General features: G+C 39.0%; 1 protein-coding gene across 2 annotated transcripts in view; it reads left to right on the top strand.

Moving 5' to 3' along the window:
- Positions 1-17,678, top strand: part of ift80 (intraflagellar transport 80 homolog (Chlamydomonas)) — a 56,813-nt gene extending 39,135 nt beyond the window's left edge. The window contains exons 10-20 of one of the 2 annotated variants that reach the window (XM_041800734.1): positions 3,338-3,456; positions 3,830-3,904; positions 4,366-4,529; positions 4,611-4,675; positions 6,402-6,537; positions 6,657-6,804; positions 7,910-8,081; positions 14,981-15,070; positions 16,456-16,628; positions 16,715-16,838; positions 17,127-17,678. In XM_041800734.1, the coding sequence (XP_041656668.1) occupies positions 3,338-3,456; positions 3,830-3,904; positions 4,366-4,529; positions 4,611-4,675; positions 6,402-6,537; positions 6,657-6,804; positions 7,910-8,081; positions 14,981-15,070; positions 16,456-16,628; positions 16,715-16,838; positions 17,127-17,237 (1,377 nt within the window). In that variant the 3' untranslated portion in view covers positions 17,238-17,678. The remainder of the gene's footprint in view (positions 1-3,337; positions 3,457-3,829; positions 3,905-4,365; positions 4,530-4,610; positions 4,676-6,401; positions 6,538-6,656; positions 6,805-7,909; positions 8,082-14,980; positions 15,071-16,455; positions 16,629-16,714; positions 16,839-17,126) is intronic. The other variant, XM_041800742.1, reaches the window with a different exon arrangement.
- The last annotated feature ends 407 nt before the right edge of the window (positions 17,679-18,085 follow it).

Below are 18,085 nucleotides of genomic sequence, written 5' to 3'. Positions count from 1 at the left end.
CCTCCTCTGTCCTTCCCACAGTTTAGTATTTTGCCAACCTGGAGGGCACTTTAGCATGCATTTTGGCTCCCAAGAGGGCACTTTAGCGTGTGTTTTTGCTCCAAAGAGGGCACTTTAGCATGTGTTTTGTTTCCAAACAGGGCACTTTAGCACACGTTTTGGCTCTCAAGGGCACTTTAGCATGTGTTTTGGCTCCCAAGAGGGCACTTTAACATGCATTTTGGCTCCCAAGAGGGCACTTTAATGCACATTTTGGCTCCCAGGAGGGCGACTGCCCCCCATGCACACTACCGACACTGACACTGGCATCTCTGTATTCATGGCAAAACCTGCAGATACGAAGCTTGTCCAGCTTGCTGCGCAGAGATCTAATGTTGCTTAGGATTATGGATGGCAGAGGAGGTCTGCTGCCTCTCCGCCGAAGTCGTTGTCTAACGCCTCCTCTCCTGCCCCCCTTTCTCTGATGCTCTCTGCCGGCCGGTTCCTTCCTGACGACCGCTGGTAGGTGCTCCAGTGCCACGTCACCCTCATGTCGGAGAGCAAGAAGGGCAAGCAAATCCTGAAGTGGGTGGAGTTAGCTCTGAACTGGAGGTTAACATACACTTTAGAAAGAAATTGATTGTAAAATAGAATTGAATAGAATTCAACAGAACAGAATACCTTTATTGTCAGTGCAGAAGTACAAAAAAATTCAAAGTGCTGTCCTTAGTTGCTTCATTCTTTCAATCAAGCAAAATTAAATGGATCCTTGTAATCACAACATAAATATTTTATTCTTCTAGCCTAACTGAAAAAAATCTAATTTTTTTTTTCCAAAGCCTATACATGCACTGCAATATAAAGAATATTTTTTAACAGTGTATTAAATGTTAACATTTTCTGCTGTTTTATAAATAAATATTTGTAACCCCACTTTTTTAATCAATTTATTTGTTTCTTGTTGATAATACAATCCACAATAACATTCTAGACACTATATTATTGTTTTTTACATTAATAAACACAGTAACAAAAACACATTCACCACCCCCCCCACTCTTACAAACTGACTATTAGAAACTCTCTTACAACATTTGAAAGAATATAGAAAATATATTCATTTTTAACAACCATACGGGACAAACACATGTGCACGTATGCAGTGCATAAGCAAAAATGTATAGATCAAAGCCCTGCCTCTTTTTCTGGAGTTGATCACTTAAATCTTTGCTCTCTTTTTATCATCATTTTTTATAAAGTCTAGTTTTTATAATTCCCACAAACTTGCCTAAAGTATGAAAAAGTTCATTAATTTATACTCTTTGGTTCTTAATTTTTAGATTTTAGATTGTATATATGTAGAGCAAAATCATTTTAGAGTCTAATGTAATATGTTTGGATAAATTGATCTTTATTTTATTCAGCACTTGCCCCCAAATATCTGGATTTCAACACATTCTCAAATGCAATGCATAAGTGTTGAACGTCTTTATAATTAAAATTTGTGCTGGGTATAGTATTATTTTTATGTAATTTAGCAGGGGTTATACAAGTTTGTTTTAGCCACTTACACCAGAGAAGCCTTAAATTAGTGTTGGTAGTATTTGTGTGAGCCTTCTCACAGATCTTGTTCCAACCGTTGTTCCCAGTGTTCTCTTCTAAGTCGAACTTCTGTGCCTCAAGTTGGGGTATTGAGGTTTCATCTGGACCAGACATAAGCCACCTGCATATTGATGAGAACAAACTGTTGCTATCGAAATTCTTGATTATGATATTTTCTAAGGATGTAAGAGCTCACATTATTCTTTTTATGCTCTTTTTTTTTCTTTAAACAAATCATGCCAATTGTTAACTTTTATGCTAAATTCATACACTACCCATGTTCCTGCCTTTTCCTCTCTCTTTTTCAGGTTTCAGAAGTGAAAATTATCTCTCCTTGATGTTTTATCTTGGTTTTTGAATGATAAGGATGCTTTAAGAAGGATAAGATTTTTTTGAAAAGGATGTTGGCTGTAAAGGATGCTTTGTAGGGGTGACTGCATTTTTTTCTGCCTAAATTATATATAGATTTGTAAGCATTTTCACTGTAATTTATATTTAAATGTGCTTGAAAATGGTACCTGATGAGCAGAAAAGTTCTGGGGAAGCATGTCTCTGGGCCCCTCTAAGTTTCCGTAAAGCCCCTGATTTCTAACTCTTCTGGCTCACCTCCTGCTCAGAAGTCTTGGTTTTGTATTTTTTAAGTGTTGATTACATAGGTAATCTATATCAGCCTGGCAGTAACACTGAAGAAGCAAACACTAAAGACGCCAACCTCAGTTATTTTATTATAGGGGAATAAAGAATATAAAAACATTGGGTACCATTGGCAGATTGTAAAGAAGAGAGTGTCTATGAGGGAAAGGCTTCTTAGGCTTTGACTAGTTGTGGTCATATATTAAAGTAGGACCCTCCCTCTGTGCCAGCACACAGCCATGCAATGACAATGACAAGCTTGTCTTGAAGCCTCTCTCTCCTGTTTAAACTCATGCTAACCACAAGGCAGCGTTTACACGCGGTTAACACGCCCATATGTACATACACATGCATACACGCACGCATACACACTCATATACTTTAAGATGTTGATACACATGCATGCTTACAGGAACAAGGTCACGCACATACATGCTGGCTAACACATGTGCACCCAAGTGCCCAAGATGTCTTTACCAAGTGCAGTTTGTGTAAAGTAAGCAAAGTCAGGTCATCAGGCACTTATTTTCAGCTTTGCAGGCGCTTTTCTGTCTCCCTCCTCCCCCTCTCCTCCTCACAGTCCTTTTTAAAAGTGCACATCTGCCAGTGGTTTGTGAATCAGCCAGCTAAATTTACCACCTTGCGGTCAAATGTTTTTTATTCCTGGTTGTGTTGCATGTAAATTTGGCTTGCTGGAGGGAGCTGGGGAGGAAGATTTGTAAAGCTGTAAAAATAACCCCACCTTTCACCTGATGCTGGAAAAAGCCTTTTCATTCATTCAAAGGGAAGGCTAGAGGGAAGTATTTATCCATGCAGGTAGCCACCACTGCATGTATGCACTCAAAACAGTAAGGACAGCTTTCTGTGAACACAGTTAGCCAACATACTCATGGACGTACCTTAGACTGTCTCCTGTGCGTGTGATAAATTAATTGAAGCCACTGTGTAAGTGACTGTTCACCCCTGTGCTATTGAAGCAGAAGTTGTCCCCTTTGTTGTTCTGGATGATCAAATACATCTTTCATTGTTAGTGAACAGCTCATGCGTGTTCTGTAACTTCTGAAAACTTGATAATTCTTTTCCCTCCGCTTGTGCTTTCCCTCTTCTTTCCTTTTTCCCTCAGGTGAGAAATGTGATGAATGATGCAGTGGACATATTGGAGTTCAGAGATCGAGTCATCAAAGCCTCTTTGGCTTACGGTCACCTGGTGGTGGCCACATCTCTCCAGTGCTACGTCTACAAGTAAGAACCCCACTGCTACTTCCCTTGTTTTCTCATTTGACCTAAAATTGTTCTAACACACTCATGCTCATCTTTCATGCATGTTAACCAGACCTGGAGGATTATCTCTGAATGTAGTTGAGATTAATAAGAAACTGTGCTTTACAGGGCTGTAAGGTTTGCCATTTATAGATATTTATTTTAAACAATCTTAGGAGCTCTAGTGAAGGGAAAATGGGTTTATTTTCAACTGTGTATGTTTTGCATGTATTCTTGTATTTCTGCTCTTAATCTTTGCTCTGAGATCTTATCACCTCTTTACTTTTGCCAAATGTGTAGATATCAGTGTTCTAACAAAACCTAATATGTGCTTTTTCTTATTCATCTTTGCCAGCTCAAGAAACTGGAATACACCCCTCATCTTTGACTTGAAGGAGGGAACAGTTAGCCTCATCCTGCAAGCAGAGAAGTGAGTCACTATTCCAGAAGCACGGCAACAAAAAAGAGAGAGAGGGAATGGGCTGCTGGATCGTCCATCAGCTTCTCTAATGCTTCAGCCCTGTCATACAATAAGGCTGAGAGTGAAACCACAAGGGGAAATTAGATTAATATGGAGTAGCTCTTGTGCAATACTCCAGTGCAGTGTCTCTGACACTTAGCATAGAGCTAAAGCGATTACTGGCTGTTCTGAAATCACAGCTGAGTTTGATGAGTCTTGCTGAGTAAGTTGATGCCGTGTTAATGTGCATTACATGTTTGAATTACCTGCTTGTGTCTGTTGATTAACTTTAATCAACTCTTCATTCTTTTCACTTTCAAACATCTGTCTCATTTTTCTCCTTGCTTCAACTCTTACCCCACTGTTCCTTCTGTAAAATCATTCTCCTACCCTCTTCTCATCTTCTCTGTCTTCTTGTTTTTTCCTCCCAGGCATTTTCTGCTTGTGGATGGAGCAGGGTTGTATACGTTCTCCTATGAGGGTAGGCTGATATCTTCCCCAAAGTTCCCAGGTATGAGAGCAGACATCCTGAATGCCCAGAGTGTCTCACTTAGTAACGACACCATTGCCATCCGTGACAAGAGTGATGAAAAAGGTGAGTGGACCACTGCCATGGCTAGAATAATATAAATGATGAGGACTATGCTCACACTAAGTTCTCTTTTCTTTTCACTAGTCATTCTCCTTTTTGACGCTCTGACTGGGAAAGCCCTCGGGGACGGGAAGCCCTTGTCTCATAAGGTGGGTTATTCTTCGCCCTTGTATTGATCCATGTTGTACACTGAGCGTGGGAATATCCTGCATTCTATAGAGCTGCTTGGACCTGCAACTTAGCAAATATCAAAGAGTTTTTGGTATCACATACAGGCTGACAGTGGTGGAAGAAAATATTACAGTATAGCAGCATGATCATCTGACAAACATCAACTGATGTTTCAAAGCAGTGCTGACTAGACTAGAACTACACAGCAGTGGAATCAGCCAGTCATGTTATTCTTGTAATAATGACAGTGACTGTGATAGTGTGTTGACATGTTTAGCCCTGTATACATTTGGCATTAATGAGGAATCTGTATACAAAGTGACTGTACTTGAGTAAATCTATGCATTAACATTAAAGCAACCTCACAGCTCACATGCTCGCCTCCCATGCATACAACACATCATATCCATGGCCCACTTACTGTGGCTTGGTATCCCTGCATGCTGTTTGTAGTGAAGCAACTGGCAGTAAGAATGAATAAGAGTGAATTAGCCAAGAGTGAAGAGGCTAGCAGTGCTTCTTTAACAGCTTTTCTCCCTTTATTTTGTCAAAAATGTATAATGATGGGACACAGTGATAAACTATTTAGCATGTAAATCTTGTGGGGTACTGGTTAAATTGAAATGTCAACTTTTTTTCATAATGAGGTTAAATAACTTTTGAACCAAAAAATGTAGCCACTTTTTTCCCTTTTACAGCCTGACTTTTTTCCATTCTAACGACTATCCACGCCCTTCGTACACCGTATTCTTGATACTAACCACCAGGATAGCAAAGGCACTGCAAAACAGTGAGCTAATTGTCTGCTAGGTGTATCCTACTGTAGATTTTTCGCTTAAAATTGTCTAAATGTATTATATTTTTGGAAGACGAGGGGGTTTTCAGGTTAGATATCCCTCTCATTGGCAGATTTATTGGAGGCAGCAGTGGACTGCACCATAGGGGCCTAGGTTGGTAGGTTAGATTTTCAGGTTTAAGGCCCTGTTCTCAAGCCAAATAAACACATCATGCACTGGAAGGTTTCTTCAAAACCTTATTACTTAAATTTTCCTGACAGGTTAGAATACTTACTAATCTTTGTGCTTTAGTTGTTACAGTGGCTATTTTTGACATAATAGATTAGTAGAAATAGTTTTTGAAAAAAAAATTAAATCTGTTTGGGAGACCAGTCTTTTCAAAGTAAGTCTCTAATTCAGAAAAAAAACTTAACTTCTATAAATTAGCTATTAATATAAATTAACTAATATTCTCAAGTGAAAGAGAAGCAGTAAAGACAGACAAGGGGGAAGGGAATTGTGAGTCAAAGTAAGAGGGGGGGCAGACAAAAAAGAAGGAAAGAATTAGAAGAGAAAGAAAAGAAATGAAATGAAGGTAGCAGTACTCACTGTTTGTCAGCATAGCTTTCTCTGCCAGCACTCTACAGCTCCAAGACGCTGCACCCAAGCCAGCTGGCTCTGGTCAAAAACACACTCTCTTTCACTCACATACACAGGTTCAGACACATATACCCCCTCAGTGTCTCTCTATCTCCCTCCCTCTCTTTCATATTCACACACACACTTGGCAGAAAGGCTGTTGGGTCATGGTATAAACCACTCTCCCACTTTTCCTTTCTTTCCTTGAGCTTTTGTCATCCCTCCATCCATCACTCTTCTATTACATCTTACCTTCTGTGCTTTTGTGCATGTCATTTTTTATGTGCAGCTGGAGGTGGTGGAGGTAGCGCTGGACCAGTGCGGCCCGTCCAATGAAAGGAAAATTGCACTGGTAGACAAGAACCGGGACCTTTACATGACCTCTGTGCGTCATCTTGGGCGACAACCCAAAATCTGCAAAATTGGTGAGGCAGACAGTAGGGAGCTCACTTCTCAAGATGTGTAATGACTTTTGTTATCGGTACAAAAACAAAACCTGCACTGGATGAACCTAATCTTTCAATTTGTGTGCTCTGTCCTGTAGGGAGCATGGTTCACAGCATGGCATGGAATGATGCTGCTAACATTCTATGTGGAGTCCAGGATAACCAGTTAGCAGTGTGGTACTACCCAAGTGTTGTTTTCACTGATAAGGAACTGCTGCCAAAAACACTCCACATGAAGGATGGCAGGTAGACATTAACAGTCCTTTATTCTCACTTACATCTTAACATATTAGCATTAACAGACACTACTGTTCACCTGGGGGATTCTTTTGAAATATGAAGCTGGCAAAAATGCAATCATCATGCAGCAAAGAGTTCAAAATACAGTAAAAAAGCCCTTAATGAGTTTCATATGAGCATTCACAACCACAGAAGACAAAGAAGAGGAAAAGATGTACATAAGAGCTAAGAATACTCACAGAAGTAGCTTCTTTCCATCTCCATAAAGCACTACATTGCACTTAGGGCACTTTTTTGCCAGCAATGGTCAGACTGTACAGTGCTTCTTGTCCAAAAGTCAGTATAGGAGGCACTAAGGTAGAATCATGTGTCAGCTACACTAATCAAACAAGGTTATGCAGTTTTATGTGTTTTTCCCTTTATACAGTTTTTTGTCTTAATATTTTGCACCTCTCCTTTCCACAGTTCATGCTGAATCACATTTTTCAGACGTCTCACATTTGCTCTTAATAGGATCAAGATTGACTGTTGTTTTGCTGTTTCTATTTTTAGTGCTCTGGTAGCCAGATTATGTCATTTAAAGTTTGATATTTTATGCAGAGTGCAAATGAGAAACAACAGACACCAGGTGGTTAGAGTGAATGGATAAAAACACAGAAGCCTTCCTGTTTGCACATGTGCCAAGGTTCTGAGTGTATTTGGGACAAAAAAACAGGTTGGATGAAGTACAGTTGAAGCTAGTACAAGCAGAATGGTCTCTGTGTTATCATCAATTCAGCAAACTGCATACATGGAGGGCTACCACAAATAACTCTTTCAACTAGAAATTCTGGCACAGAAATAGGTAAGCTGTCAACAACTTCATGGTCAATACGTTCTATTTTTAATTAGGACCATTCATCATCCTGCATATGTTAACATTAATTTTACTTAGTCATAACATATTGCATTACATTGAACAGTTGCCTCTTTTCTTCCATAAGCTTTAATACACCACTGATATTTCAAAATGAGCTTTGAGTGTTCCTTGCTGGCTTTTTTGTGCAACAACACCGCTGTGTGTTTTTTTTGTACTTACGCTCACTCTGGTGTTTGTTTGTCTCCCTCAAAGTGAGTTCAGCCGTGCTCCCCACATTCTGAGCTATGTCGGTACCAAAGTGACACTACGCCAAGGAGACGGTTCACTGGTGTACAACAGTGTTCCCCCATATCCAGCTCTCCTACATGAATACAGCAGCTCTGCACGCTGGGAGGATGCACTACGCCTCTGTCGCTTTGCCAAGGTCAGACACGATCGCCTCTCTATTATTGTGTGTTACCTTTGCACACTGACTCTGTTACTTTCATGCAAAATTTTTGCACATTAAGGTTGTAAGAGAGCTGCATTACGTTTTTTCTAGTTGCTGTACGAAACAATTTGCAAAATTCTACGAATTTTGCAGCAAATGCAAATAAAATGTATCAGATTCAATTCAGCTCAGTTGCATGACTTTTTCTTTTTCTTTTCTACTTACTTTACAATTTTTTTTTTTTTTTTTTTTTTTTTACTCATGAGAAAAAAGTCAGAATTCTGAGAAACAAAAGGTCAGAATTCGGAGATTATAGTCAGAAGACTTTTACCTCAGAACGCTGACTTTAATCTCAGAATGCTGACTTTTTTCCCAGAATTCTGACTTTAATTTCAGAATTAGGAAAAAAAGGTCAATCTCAATTTTGTTCTCAGTGGCCGTTATCCTGTTCCGTACATCTGCAAATGGCTACGCAAATCCAAGTAGTTTCTTACTTGCATTTGCATGTATAAAATTAACCTCAAGAGAGTGTGACAGTATGGGAAACTTTGCAGTTCTCTCAAGAAAATGAACCAAACAATACTTTCAATGTTGGTAACCCTTATAAAAGCATCAAAGCTGTATGAAATATTTCCACGGTTAAATGATAATAAAAGTGAAAACCTTACAGTGATCTGCAGTTGACATCTTGGATATTCAGTGGATGAGGAAACATGGGGGAGAATTCCCTCAAACAATGTGAAATTTATCAAACTTAACAGATACACCCTACCCCTTACACCCTTACCCCCTAAAAGATATACCCCTACCCTGTATACCCCTACAAGATTAAACAGAATAGGATTAAACAAACACTGTTTGTATAGATTATTTACAGTCTTGTGATTCTGATGACATGACATGTCTGTTAAAGGCCAGGATGAATGAGAAGGGAGGAAAGTTAGTACTTTAAAGCTGTAAATGGAGCTGTGTGCTGCAATTATCACAAAAAATTCTACATACATTAAGTATGATCTCCACATTTAATTAAAAAAAAAAAAAGAATTTCCACAGTTTAACCAGTTTACCTTGCATTGAGGCAATCAGTATCACGATTTACTCAGTCCTGCAGACCTCCTCGTGTCATTTAACCAGATGAAGGGAGACGAGAGTCTTGAGGAGTCTTTTACTGAGCAAAGAGGATAGCTACACCTCCGTAACGTATACAGGATTGTTCGTATTGTTATAAACGTGCTTTTAATTGAAACGGTGATAGAATATCAACCAAATTACCTCGTGGGGTGAGTGTCCGAGTAAATATGTGCTGTTCACAAACAAGCCTGTGCTATCAGTTAGCTCTTTTATGTGAACCACTGTAGCTAGCTTTCGTTTAAGCTAGCCAGTTGTCGTTCCACCATTATTTGTGGTTATTTAATCCACATTTAAAAAGCCATATTTTATCAAATGAAGAGCTATTTGGGAGCCAACAACCAGCTCCACTGAGCTATCCCAAATGATCCACATCTCTTAAAAGAGACGGTTTTTCTATCACAATGAGCAAGACTGTCATGTGACACGGCACGTCTAGGCTCTAGACAGAGGCTTTTTTAAATTCCTACCTGCTGCTGTTTCCCCGTGGGTTTTTTAAACCTTTTTTTTTTGCATGAATATTTGACTACTGTTGTGATACAAAGGTAGCCGCACTTTGAGCCTTTTTGGTTGCTTTTCTCTATGTATATATAGAAATGAGTTCTTGCCTTCCATAGGAAGTTCTCCACTGCTGCTTGATGTCATCAAAGAAACTATTGGAAGAGTAAAAGTTACTTCCATGCTTTATCGTAATGCAGAATTGTCTTCCCATTATGGAATAATGTTTTAGAACTTAACGTAGGATTGGCTAGAATTGCATCTGTCCAGATTACCACAGCTATGTTTCCTGTAGGATAAAATAGTTGTACCTAATTTAAGCAAATATTATTTTAGAGTTAAAACAACTGGTTAGATAATGTGTGCCTGGTTTATCCTACTATACTGGAAGTAGCCAAAAATTCTGACAATGAAAATGTGGAAAGAAGAAATGATGGCAGTAGTTGCATGTGGAAAAATGACTTTTCTAAGAAGCAATGTGACAATTTCTACTATCATATTCTGGAAGAAAACCTCCTGATCTCCTTAGAGTGATGATGGATTGTATAAGCACAATTGTACAAGGCATGCATTTATGATGCATTATTATATCCAGTCTTTTTACCCTAATCAACATCTGTTTGTATGTGTTTCCTGCCTGCTTTGTTAGTATATATGGATTTTGTTATGTTTGTATTTATATTTCTCTGCTATGATAAAAGTTAATAGATATTGAATTATGTAAAAAAAAAATATCCTGCAATATAGGAGCCTGGCACAGCTCAGGTTTCTGTGGTGTGTGTCAAACACTTACATTTATGTGTGTATCAGAGCAGTCAGTCTGAAATAAGAAGGTAGTGGACAGGTTTATGGGACCAGAACAGCAGGCTTTAATTAGCCCTCAATTAGCCTGGTGACACCATTTACCGGATTTAGCCCCCCGTAGCTCTCACTCATAAATACTCACTCCATCCACTATATGCATGTGTAAACTGTCCGCATACACACAAACACACAGAGTAAAGACCATGCAAGACTGTGTCTTGCTTTGTTCGATGATGCAATAACCACAGCTCTGGAGAAATGGACAGCCGGTCACAGGAGGAAACAGGGTGGGGATAAAAAGGGACAGAGAGAGGCACTGCTTTAAGAGCTTTTCCCTCAGCTCCTCCCCCTTTCTCTACTTCTGGTAACAGTTTGGTGGCCGGTGGCTTTTCCCAGAACCACGCTCATTGTTGTCAGTAAGCGCTCACCTGAAAGGAGTTTATCCATGTAACAATTTACAGCCTATACAAAAGCAGGCATAAATATAAAATACAGTAAACTGAGTTAATGATCCAACTAGGATTAAGACACAAAAGACTTAGCCTAAAAAGGTGAAAGGTAGTGGAGTGTTTGTATGACGTTTCTGACCTCAGTCTGTGGCTGACAGTGTCATTTGTTATTTCTAAGAGTGGTTTCCGATTAGAGCTGTTTGTCTCAGTGATGGACACTGATTAAAGAGGGAAAAACAGAGCGGTGACTCCAGTGTGAAGTTTGCTCAACTGTTGGCCAATTGGTGGTTAGAGCTCCGTTTAATGATTGCAGCTGCACAGAATAAAGGGGTGGAACATTTGTTTACATTCATAGATGCTGTGAATGGCAAATGTCTGTGTTTATGTTTGTCCTGTGTGCGTCATGCATGTTTTTTTAACTGTTTCAAACACGACTGTAATGAGGTCTTCCAGGATATAAGCAGGATGTTGTGAGGACCATAAAGACACCGTCATGCCCTCTCCTTCAGCATACACACACACAGCCAGGAAATGTCATTTTCTTAATCACTGCAATTTGCAAGTGACTGAGAATATGATTTTGCAATAAAACATTTCAATCAGGTGAAAAGAACATGTTCTGATAATATTTAGATGCCTGTCCAAATGTTTCCACACACTGTAATTCAATTTCTCTCTGACAGTGAGTCACCTACCTGAGCTGCTTACACCGTGTCAACACAGGAGCCTTAGCTGAAGTAGCTGCTAAGTAGCTGCAGATTCAGTAGTCCATTTGTGGCTCTGCAGGATGACATCAAGCACATTTTGGAGTAGAGATGGGCAATTAATTGAAATATAGATTAAATCACAATATGGACTCCTGTAATGGTCAAATCGCAGAAGGTGCAATATTTCTTTAACCCGAAATTTATGTCAAAATACCACTTTAAAACTTTATTGCTGTGCATTACATATGCAGCCATCCAAGTGCTATTCTTTAGAATAGTCTACAAAAACCCTACTTTTGTCATTTTTGTACATTTTCTTATTAAATATGAGAATGAAATTACTCATATTTGATTTTAAATACGAGTCAAAATCATCGCAGTAAGATATTTTTTCAAAAATGTTTCAGCCCTTATTTAATCTATTATTGTGCTGGTTGTAATATAGAATGATATATTACTTGTGTTTTTTGGAAAATACATAGGATGAGGAACTAATTCGATTATTTTCTCAAATCGTTCAGACCTAATATGGAGTCCAGGTTACTTGTGTGCAGTAGTACTTGTGAGCCAATACACTACATGGTTCTGCTGATAAAAACAGAAGCAAATAGACTTGAACTGATAAAATTATACTTTGGGTGAAAATGATCTTTGATATAGACTGATACTGCTTAAAACAATACCAATATTTTTAGAATACCACAGCATCTTTTATGTGTTTTTTTAAAGGAGTTGGTGCTGTTTGATGATCAAGATTGTACATTTTTTTTGTACACATATTTTTATTGTATTTTTTAACACCTTCAAACATTTTAAACAGTACATATGTACAAAGCAAAAACAGAAAAATACAAAAACACACTTTGGCCACACAAACTTAAGTTCTTATCTAAATCTTAAACATGTCATGAATGTCACATATAATTGTTATGCCATTAAGACTGTCTTGGGTTTCATTCTTATATATAAATTAAAAAAACACTCAGTACATAACAAAGACAATTGACAGCAATGTAGCACTTAAAGTAAAAAAACAAGGGTTAAAATTAAAATGAATACTATTTCATTTCTGACTGATTATGTCCTAAGACCCAAATATATCACTTTGGCAGTTTTCAGGGCTGAAATCTGCCATTCCCTGCAACACCTACTTAGCCAGACTTTTACCAGTATATCTAAAGAGGGTTGCCCAGATTTCAAAAACGTCCTCAACTTTGCACTTGAACCTGTGTGTGAGATAATCCGTTGGTATGAGATCAAAGATTAGTTTGTGCCACCCTAGGACTGTTTAAGGTGTATCATGAATCCATCTGATTAAAATATTTTTGCGAGCAGCAAATGTGAGGACACCAAATAACCTTCTTCGATGAAAGCCCTTAACCTGAGGACTAGGTAAACCCAGGAGCAAAAACTTGGGATCAACATTTATGTTGGCATTAAAAATCAAATGTAGTTTATCCACAATTTCACCCCAGTAATCTTCAATATGAATGCACAACCATACACAGTGTCTATAGCTCTCTTCCTCCACATTTTGAACAAGTTTTAGGCAAACTTGAATTCATCCTATCTCAACAGGGGGGTAATGTGTAAGCGATGTAGTATCTTAAACCGAGTTTCTCTAGTTCTATTACAAATGCAGATATCTTTAGCAAAGTTCCAAACTTCAGCCCACAAGGTTTCATCCATTGTAAGGTTTTAAATCATTGTTCCAAATCTGCCGTAAATAACCTGAAGATATAATGTTAGCAAGACTGAGTAGCATATCCTTGGCCTAGAATGGATTTCTTGCCCACAAGATTGTATGGTTTTAAATTATGTGAAGTCAAAAAGTATCTAAGGATTGTAAATTTCAACAACCATACATGATACAATGATGTGATTAGAATGAATCTGGTTTTTGATCATACACCTGAGACAAACTACTAAAAAATCTCTGTTGAAATACCATCAGTGTTGGCAAACAAAAAGGAACATGGTCAAGAAATTGTGAATGGTTTATGCAGTTTAATATTTAGTGAGATAGATTACCATAAAATTTAGAATATAAGTTGCATTGCTGTTTGAAATATAGACTCTTTTAGTGTCCAAAGAATTCCATTGTTTTCAACAAAGTCTACAACATGCCGTTTCTGTGCAGCTGTGTATCTTTTATTACCATCTGATTTCACCATGTAGAGTTGGCATTCCTGCTAGCTAACAGCAAGGTAGTTGAGTTTTCAGCCTAAAGCGATAGACCCACAGCAAGCAAGTCTCTCTGCCCACCTCTGCGGCTCACTGATTGTCTGTGATTAAGAGTCTTTTCAGTCAAGCCAAGGCTCAACATGGTCTGTTTACGTAACAGAATACCAGTTTTCTTTGAATTTAGGATTGTGACTGAATGAGGGAGAAAAGCTGTTAAAAAGTGACAGTGCCCGTGTGGTTCATGTTGCTATGTATCCCTGCATGCTTTGAGCAGTGAAGTGGGTGATAAGATAAACGTTATTGAGAAAGTTTTCTTGGGTTCTTCATTCATGTTGCAGCCATAGACAACATCCACATTATAACACATTCCATTTGAAAAACACTTTAAATTAAAACATTGAGTGTCATTAATAACCCCCCACATAAAAAAACTCTAGAATATAGTACCAGTGCAAAAATGCAAATAGAAATCACAGTCTGGTCCACTACCATTCCTGTCTTATTTGCTATTGTTTAAGAGCTGAATGTAATACATGACATTGATCATTTACAATCTTATTTGCCTTGCTGAGAGCAGTCTGATCAAAAACAGTCTGCAGGGATGTGTGATTTTTCCCTAACCCTAACCCTATTATTCTTCATACAGTCTGAATTAGTTGCATCTGTTTGGGTTTTAACTGCACAGACAGGTTTCCAAACCATGCTTTGATATGTTTATGCTCTTCAAGACAGCCTGATAAAAAAACAAACATAAACTTCTGATCAGCACCATGAACTTTCATACGACAAAGGAAATGTAACTGTCTGCAGCACTGCTTGCAGTGCACAATGAATAGGGTCAAATTTTAAAAAGCATTATGCAACATGCAGCAATGATGACAGCAGTTTCCCCCTTCTGTAACCATAGTGTATGTGTCAGAAAAACTTTTAAGATGAAAGAAATGGATATCGAAAGTGTGTTTCATACACTGCATTTTACAGTTATACGCGGTAAAGTTATATTAACAGAAGAACTAAACATTGTAATGATGACAAATTTTAAAAAGTAGTTCCCAGGTCATTGTGTTCACTTGTGAGATATGTTATACAAGATGCTCACTGCCTCTCTTCTCCTCATTTTTAGGAACAGGCCTTGTGGGCATGTCTCGCTGGTATGGCAATGGCAAACAGAGAGCTGAAGACTGCAGAGATGGCATATGCTGCTATTGGAGAGGTAAGACTATTCAGTCAGCCTATCAGGGGTGCAGCAATCCATCAATCCTAGCATTAATTTACACCATCATTTTTAAGCTGCCTTTTTGTTTTGAAAATCCTACTGCCTAGATGTGCATTGTCTTGAACTTCAAAATAGGCAAGGGGTAAACAGGCAGTTGCTGTTAGCTAGCAGTGGCGATCTAGAAGATAAAGAAGATATCCACCCCTCTCTAGGCTGTGTGGATATTCAGTACTTTACAGAAGTTTTAGGCATGTTTGGGCCAAAAGCTGAGGCTGAAGTAAGGCGTGTAATGGCGAGTATGCCCACCTGAGGCCCCCATCAGGGAGGAAGGAGGATTGTCACAACCCAGGTCATGCTCTGGATGTCTTTGTACATCACCAAGGGCATGGGAAAATAATCTGATGAAAGAAAAACAAAAACCACAGCTTTAGGGCGGAGTTATGGGTAGATGTGGCACTTAAACATAACCTAGGGTACTGTTAGGGCGGGTAGGAGGGTTGCCACAACCCCCTGGTTGTCGTGTGTATGTTCTAAGCACCTAACCAACTGTTGGTGGTTGCTGGGCGTATTACCAGGGGTGCAACGGCCCGGACAAAGGAAATGCTGTCAAGCTCAACCTTGGCTACTGAGCAACACACGTTCATGTCAAATGTGTCGACACTGACTCTGGCCGCCCTCCCTCCTCTCTTCAGCCTGGGGTTGTGGAACAAGGCAAGGCATGTTTGTTTGTATAGCACATTTCAGCAACAAAGCAATTCAAAGTGCTTCACACAAGACATCAAAACACAATGACAAAGGGAAATAAAAGTTATGAAAACAGCAAATAAAAGCCACAAAAGATAAAAGGTGCGAGTGGTGACTGGTACAGGCTCTGCAGCTAAACAGAGAGGGGAAAATCTGCTCCTCCATGGCTCCTTGTACACACTGACTGTAGTCAGACGTCTCACATTCAGTTTATCATAGAAGTTTAAGCTGTACAAACTAAGTGATCCAAACAGGACTGTATCCTTCTATCTATCCTCCTCTCTCTCTCTCACTCTGTAATTGAGGTTGCCCTGCGTCTGTTGACGTAAAACTTCATCCTTACATCCCTACATTTGTCAAAATTGACACATGATTATCTATCACAGGCTCCTGAATTGTATTGAAATTTAATTGTGGCAGACTTTGAGATTTCAAAAAATATCATATTGTGATCTAAAAAATTGATATATTGTGGTGAAGCTGGTGATTTATGCTGTAAGCAACCTTGTATTCAGCTCTGTTTTACAACACCAACACACACAATGAATGTAATAATGATTCTACAGTAAATAGTATAGAAATATTACAATCAATCTCATTCATAATGTCTTCTCTCTACACTCTTTGTCTTCCCTCAGTTACCAAGAGTTCAGTACATTAACTTCATAAAGGAGCTGCCGTCTAGGGAGTCCGCTTTGGCCCACATGCAGATGTTCAGTGGTCAGGTCCAGGAGGCTGAGGCCACTCTACTACAAGCCGGCCTCATCTACCAGGCCATCCGGGTCAATATTGACCTCTTCAACTGGGAGAGGTACAGCTCAAAGTTTCTTTGACCTTGAAGCATGTTTGTCCAAACTGGATGAATGTTTGTCTTTATCTCATGTCTCTTGTGTGCAGGGCGCTGGAGCTGGCAGTCAAACACAAAACTCATGTGGACACTGTGCTGGCCTACAGGCAGAAGTTTCTGGAGAAATTTGGCAGAAAGGAGACCAATAAAAGATTCCTACAGTACGCTGAAGGGGTAAGTGGAGCTCTGCACTGACATTTCTAACAGTGGGGGGGTGTCTGTTTCAATTTTTTTCTCACAGGTTCAACAACATCTGAATGTCTGAAGTTTGCAGATGTTTAGTGTAATCAGGATCATGACAAGAAGAGTGTTTCAATGCTGCACTTTTCATGAGTACAACCTGATCCCAGCCTCTGTTTGTCAGTCAACTAATTTAGCCACTTTGCATTGTCATTATAGCACTTGTTTAATTCAAACACCAGTTTATCTCTTCTTATTTAATCTTGTCTTTCCCTCTGCCAGGTTGAGGTAGACTGGGAGAAAATCCAGGCGAAGATAGAGATGGAACTGGTGAAAGAGAGAGTTAAAGCTGCTAATGCATCTGAGAGGAACAGCATGGCAACACGCCGTTGATGTTCAGGGACTTTTCTCTAAAAGTTTGCAGAAATGGAGCCATGTGATCGTGATAGTCTCTGTATATTTGGTGGATTGATTCTGGCTCTCTCTCTCAATGTTCACTGGATGTAAGAAATACATTAAATGAAGGGAACATTTGGAGAAATGAAGAAAACTGCTGTTACACTACAATCTGTTGGATATGCTGAGTAATGGAGAACAATGTCATTGACTTTATACAGTCTGTGATGGGATCATTTCACAACTGAGTTTATCTTAGCATCATTGCCTTTCAGCTATTTCAGCTTCCTAAAGATTTCGTAATGTGATTTTGTGAGTTATTTTTCCTGTTTTTCAAAATTTACTTGTTCTGAAATGCACAAATGTATTGCTTTGTGTTATCTCTGTAAAGTTTGACATGATGTTTTTTATAAGAATAGATATTTTTACAGTTTCTTTCAGACTTTCCCTCTGGAAGTGTAAGTAATAAAAACTGTGTTCTGTTAAAATATCCTCTTTTACTTTGCTTTCTCTATTTTTTGAGTCCCTTTACATCTCCTGACGCTTCACTGGATTTATACAAAGATCTTAGAGTGTCTTCGAGATGTTTTTTCAGCTATGTACCTAGAAGGTATTTCTGGGTGAGTGTGTGTTTTAGAATCCAATATATGTACTGTATGCATTTCTCTTTGAGTTATTCTTGTATTTCCTTTTCTGCTGATGTGTGAAACTTCTCCTTGCCATGCAGCTCCACCCCCTGGTTGGCAGAAGGCCAGTACATCAGCAAACCATAATAGCCAATCCATCTCCTCTAGTGGGCCAGGAGGGACGAATTGAGGGAGAGGATGCGTCCCATGGCTCTCCAA

The sequence above is a fragment of the Cheilinus undulatus genome, linkage group 2, assembly GCF_018320785.1.
Source record: "Cheilinus undulatus linkage group 2, ASM1832078v1, whole genome shotgun sequence".
NCBI classification, from domain to species: Eukaryota; Metazoa; Chordata; class Actinopteri; order Labriformes; family Labridae; genus Cheilinus; species Cheilinus undulatus.
The sequence above is the reverse complement of the archived record's forward strand: the minus strand, read 5'-3'. Positions and strand labels throughout refer to the sequence as shown.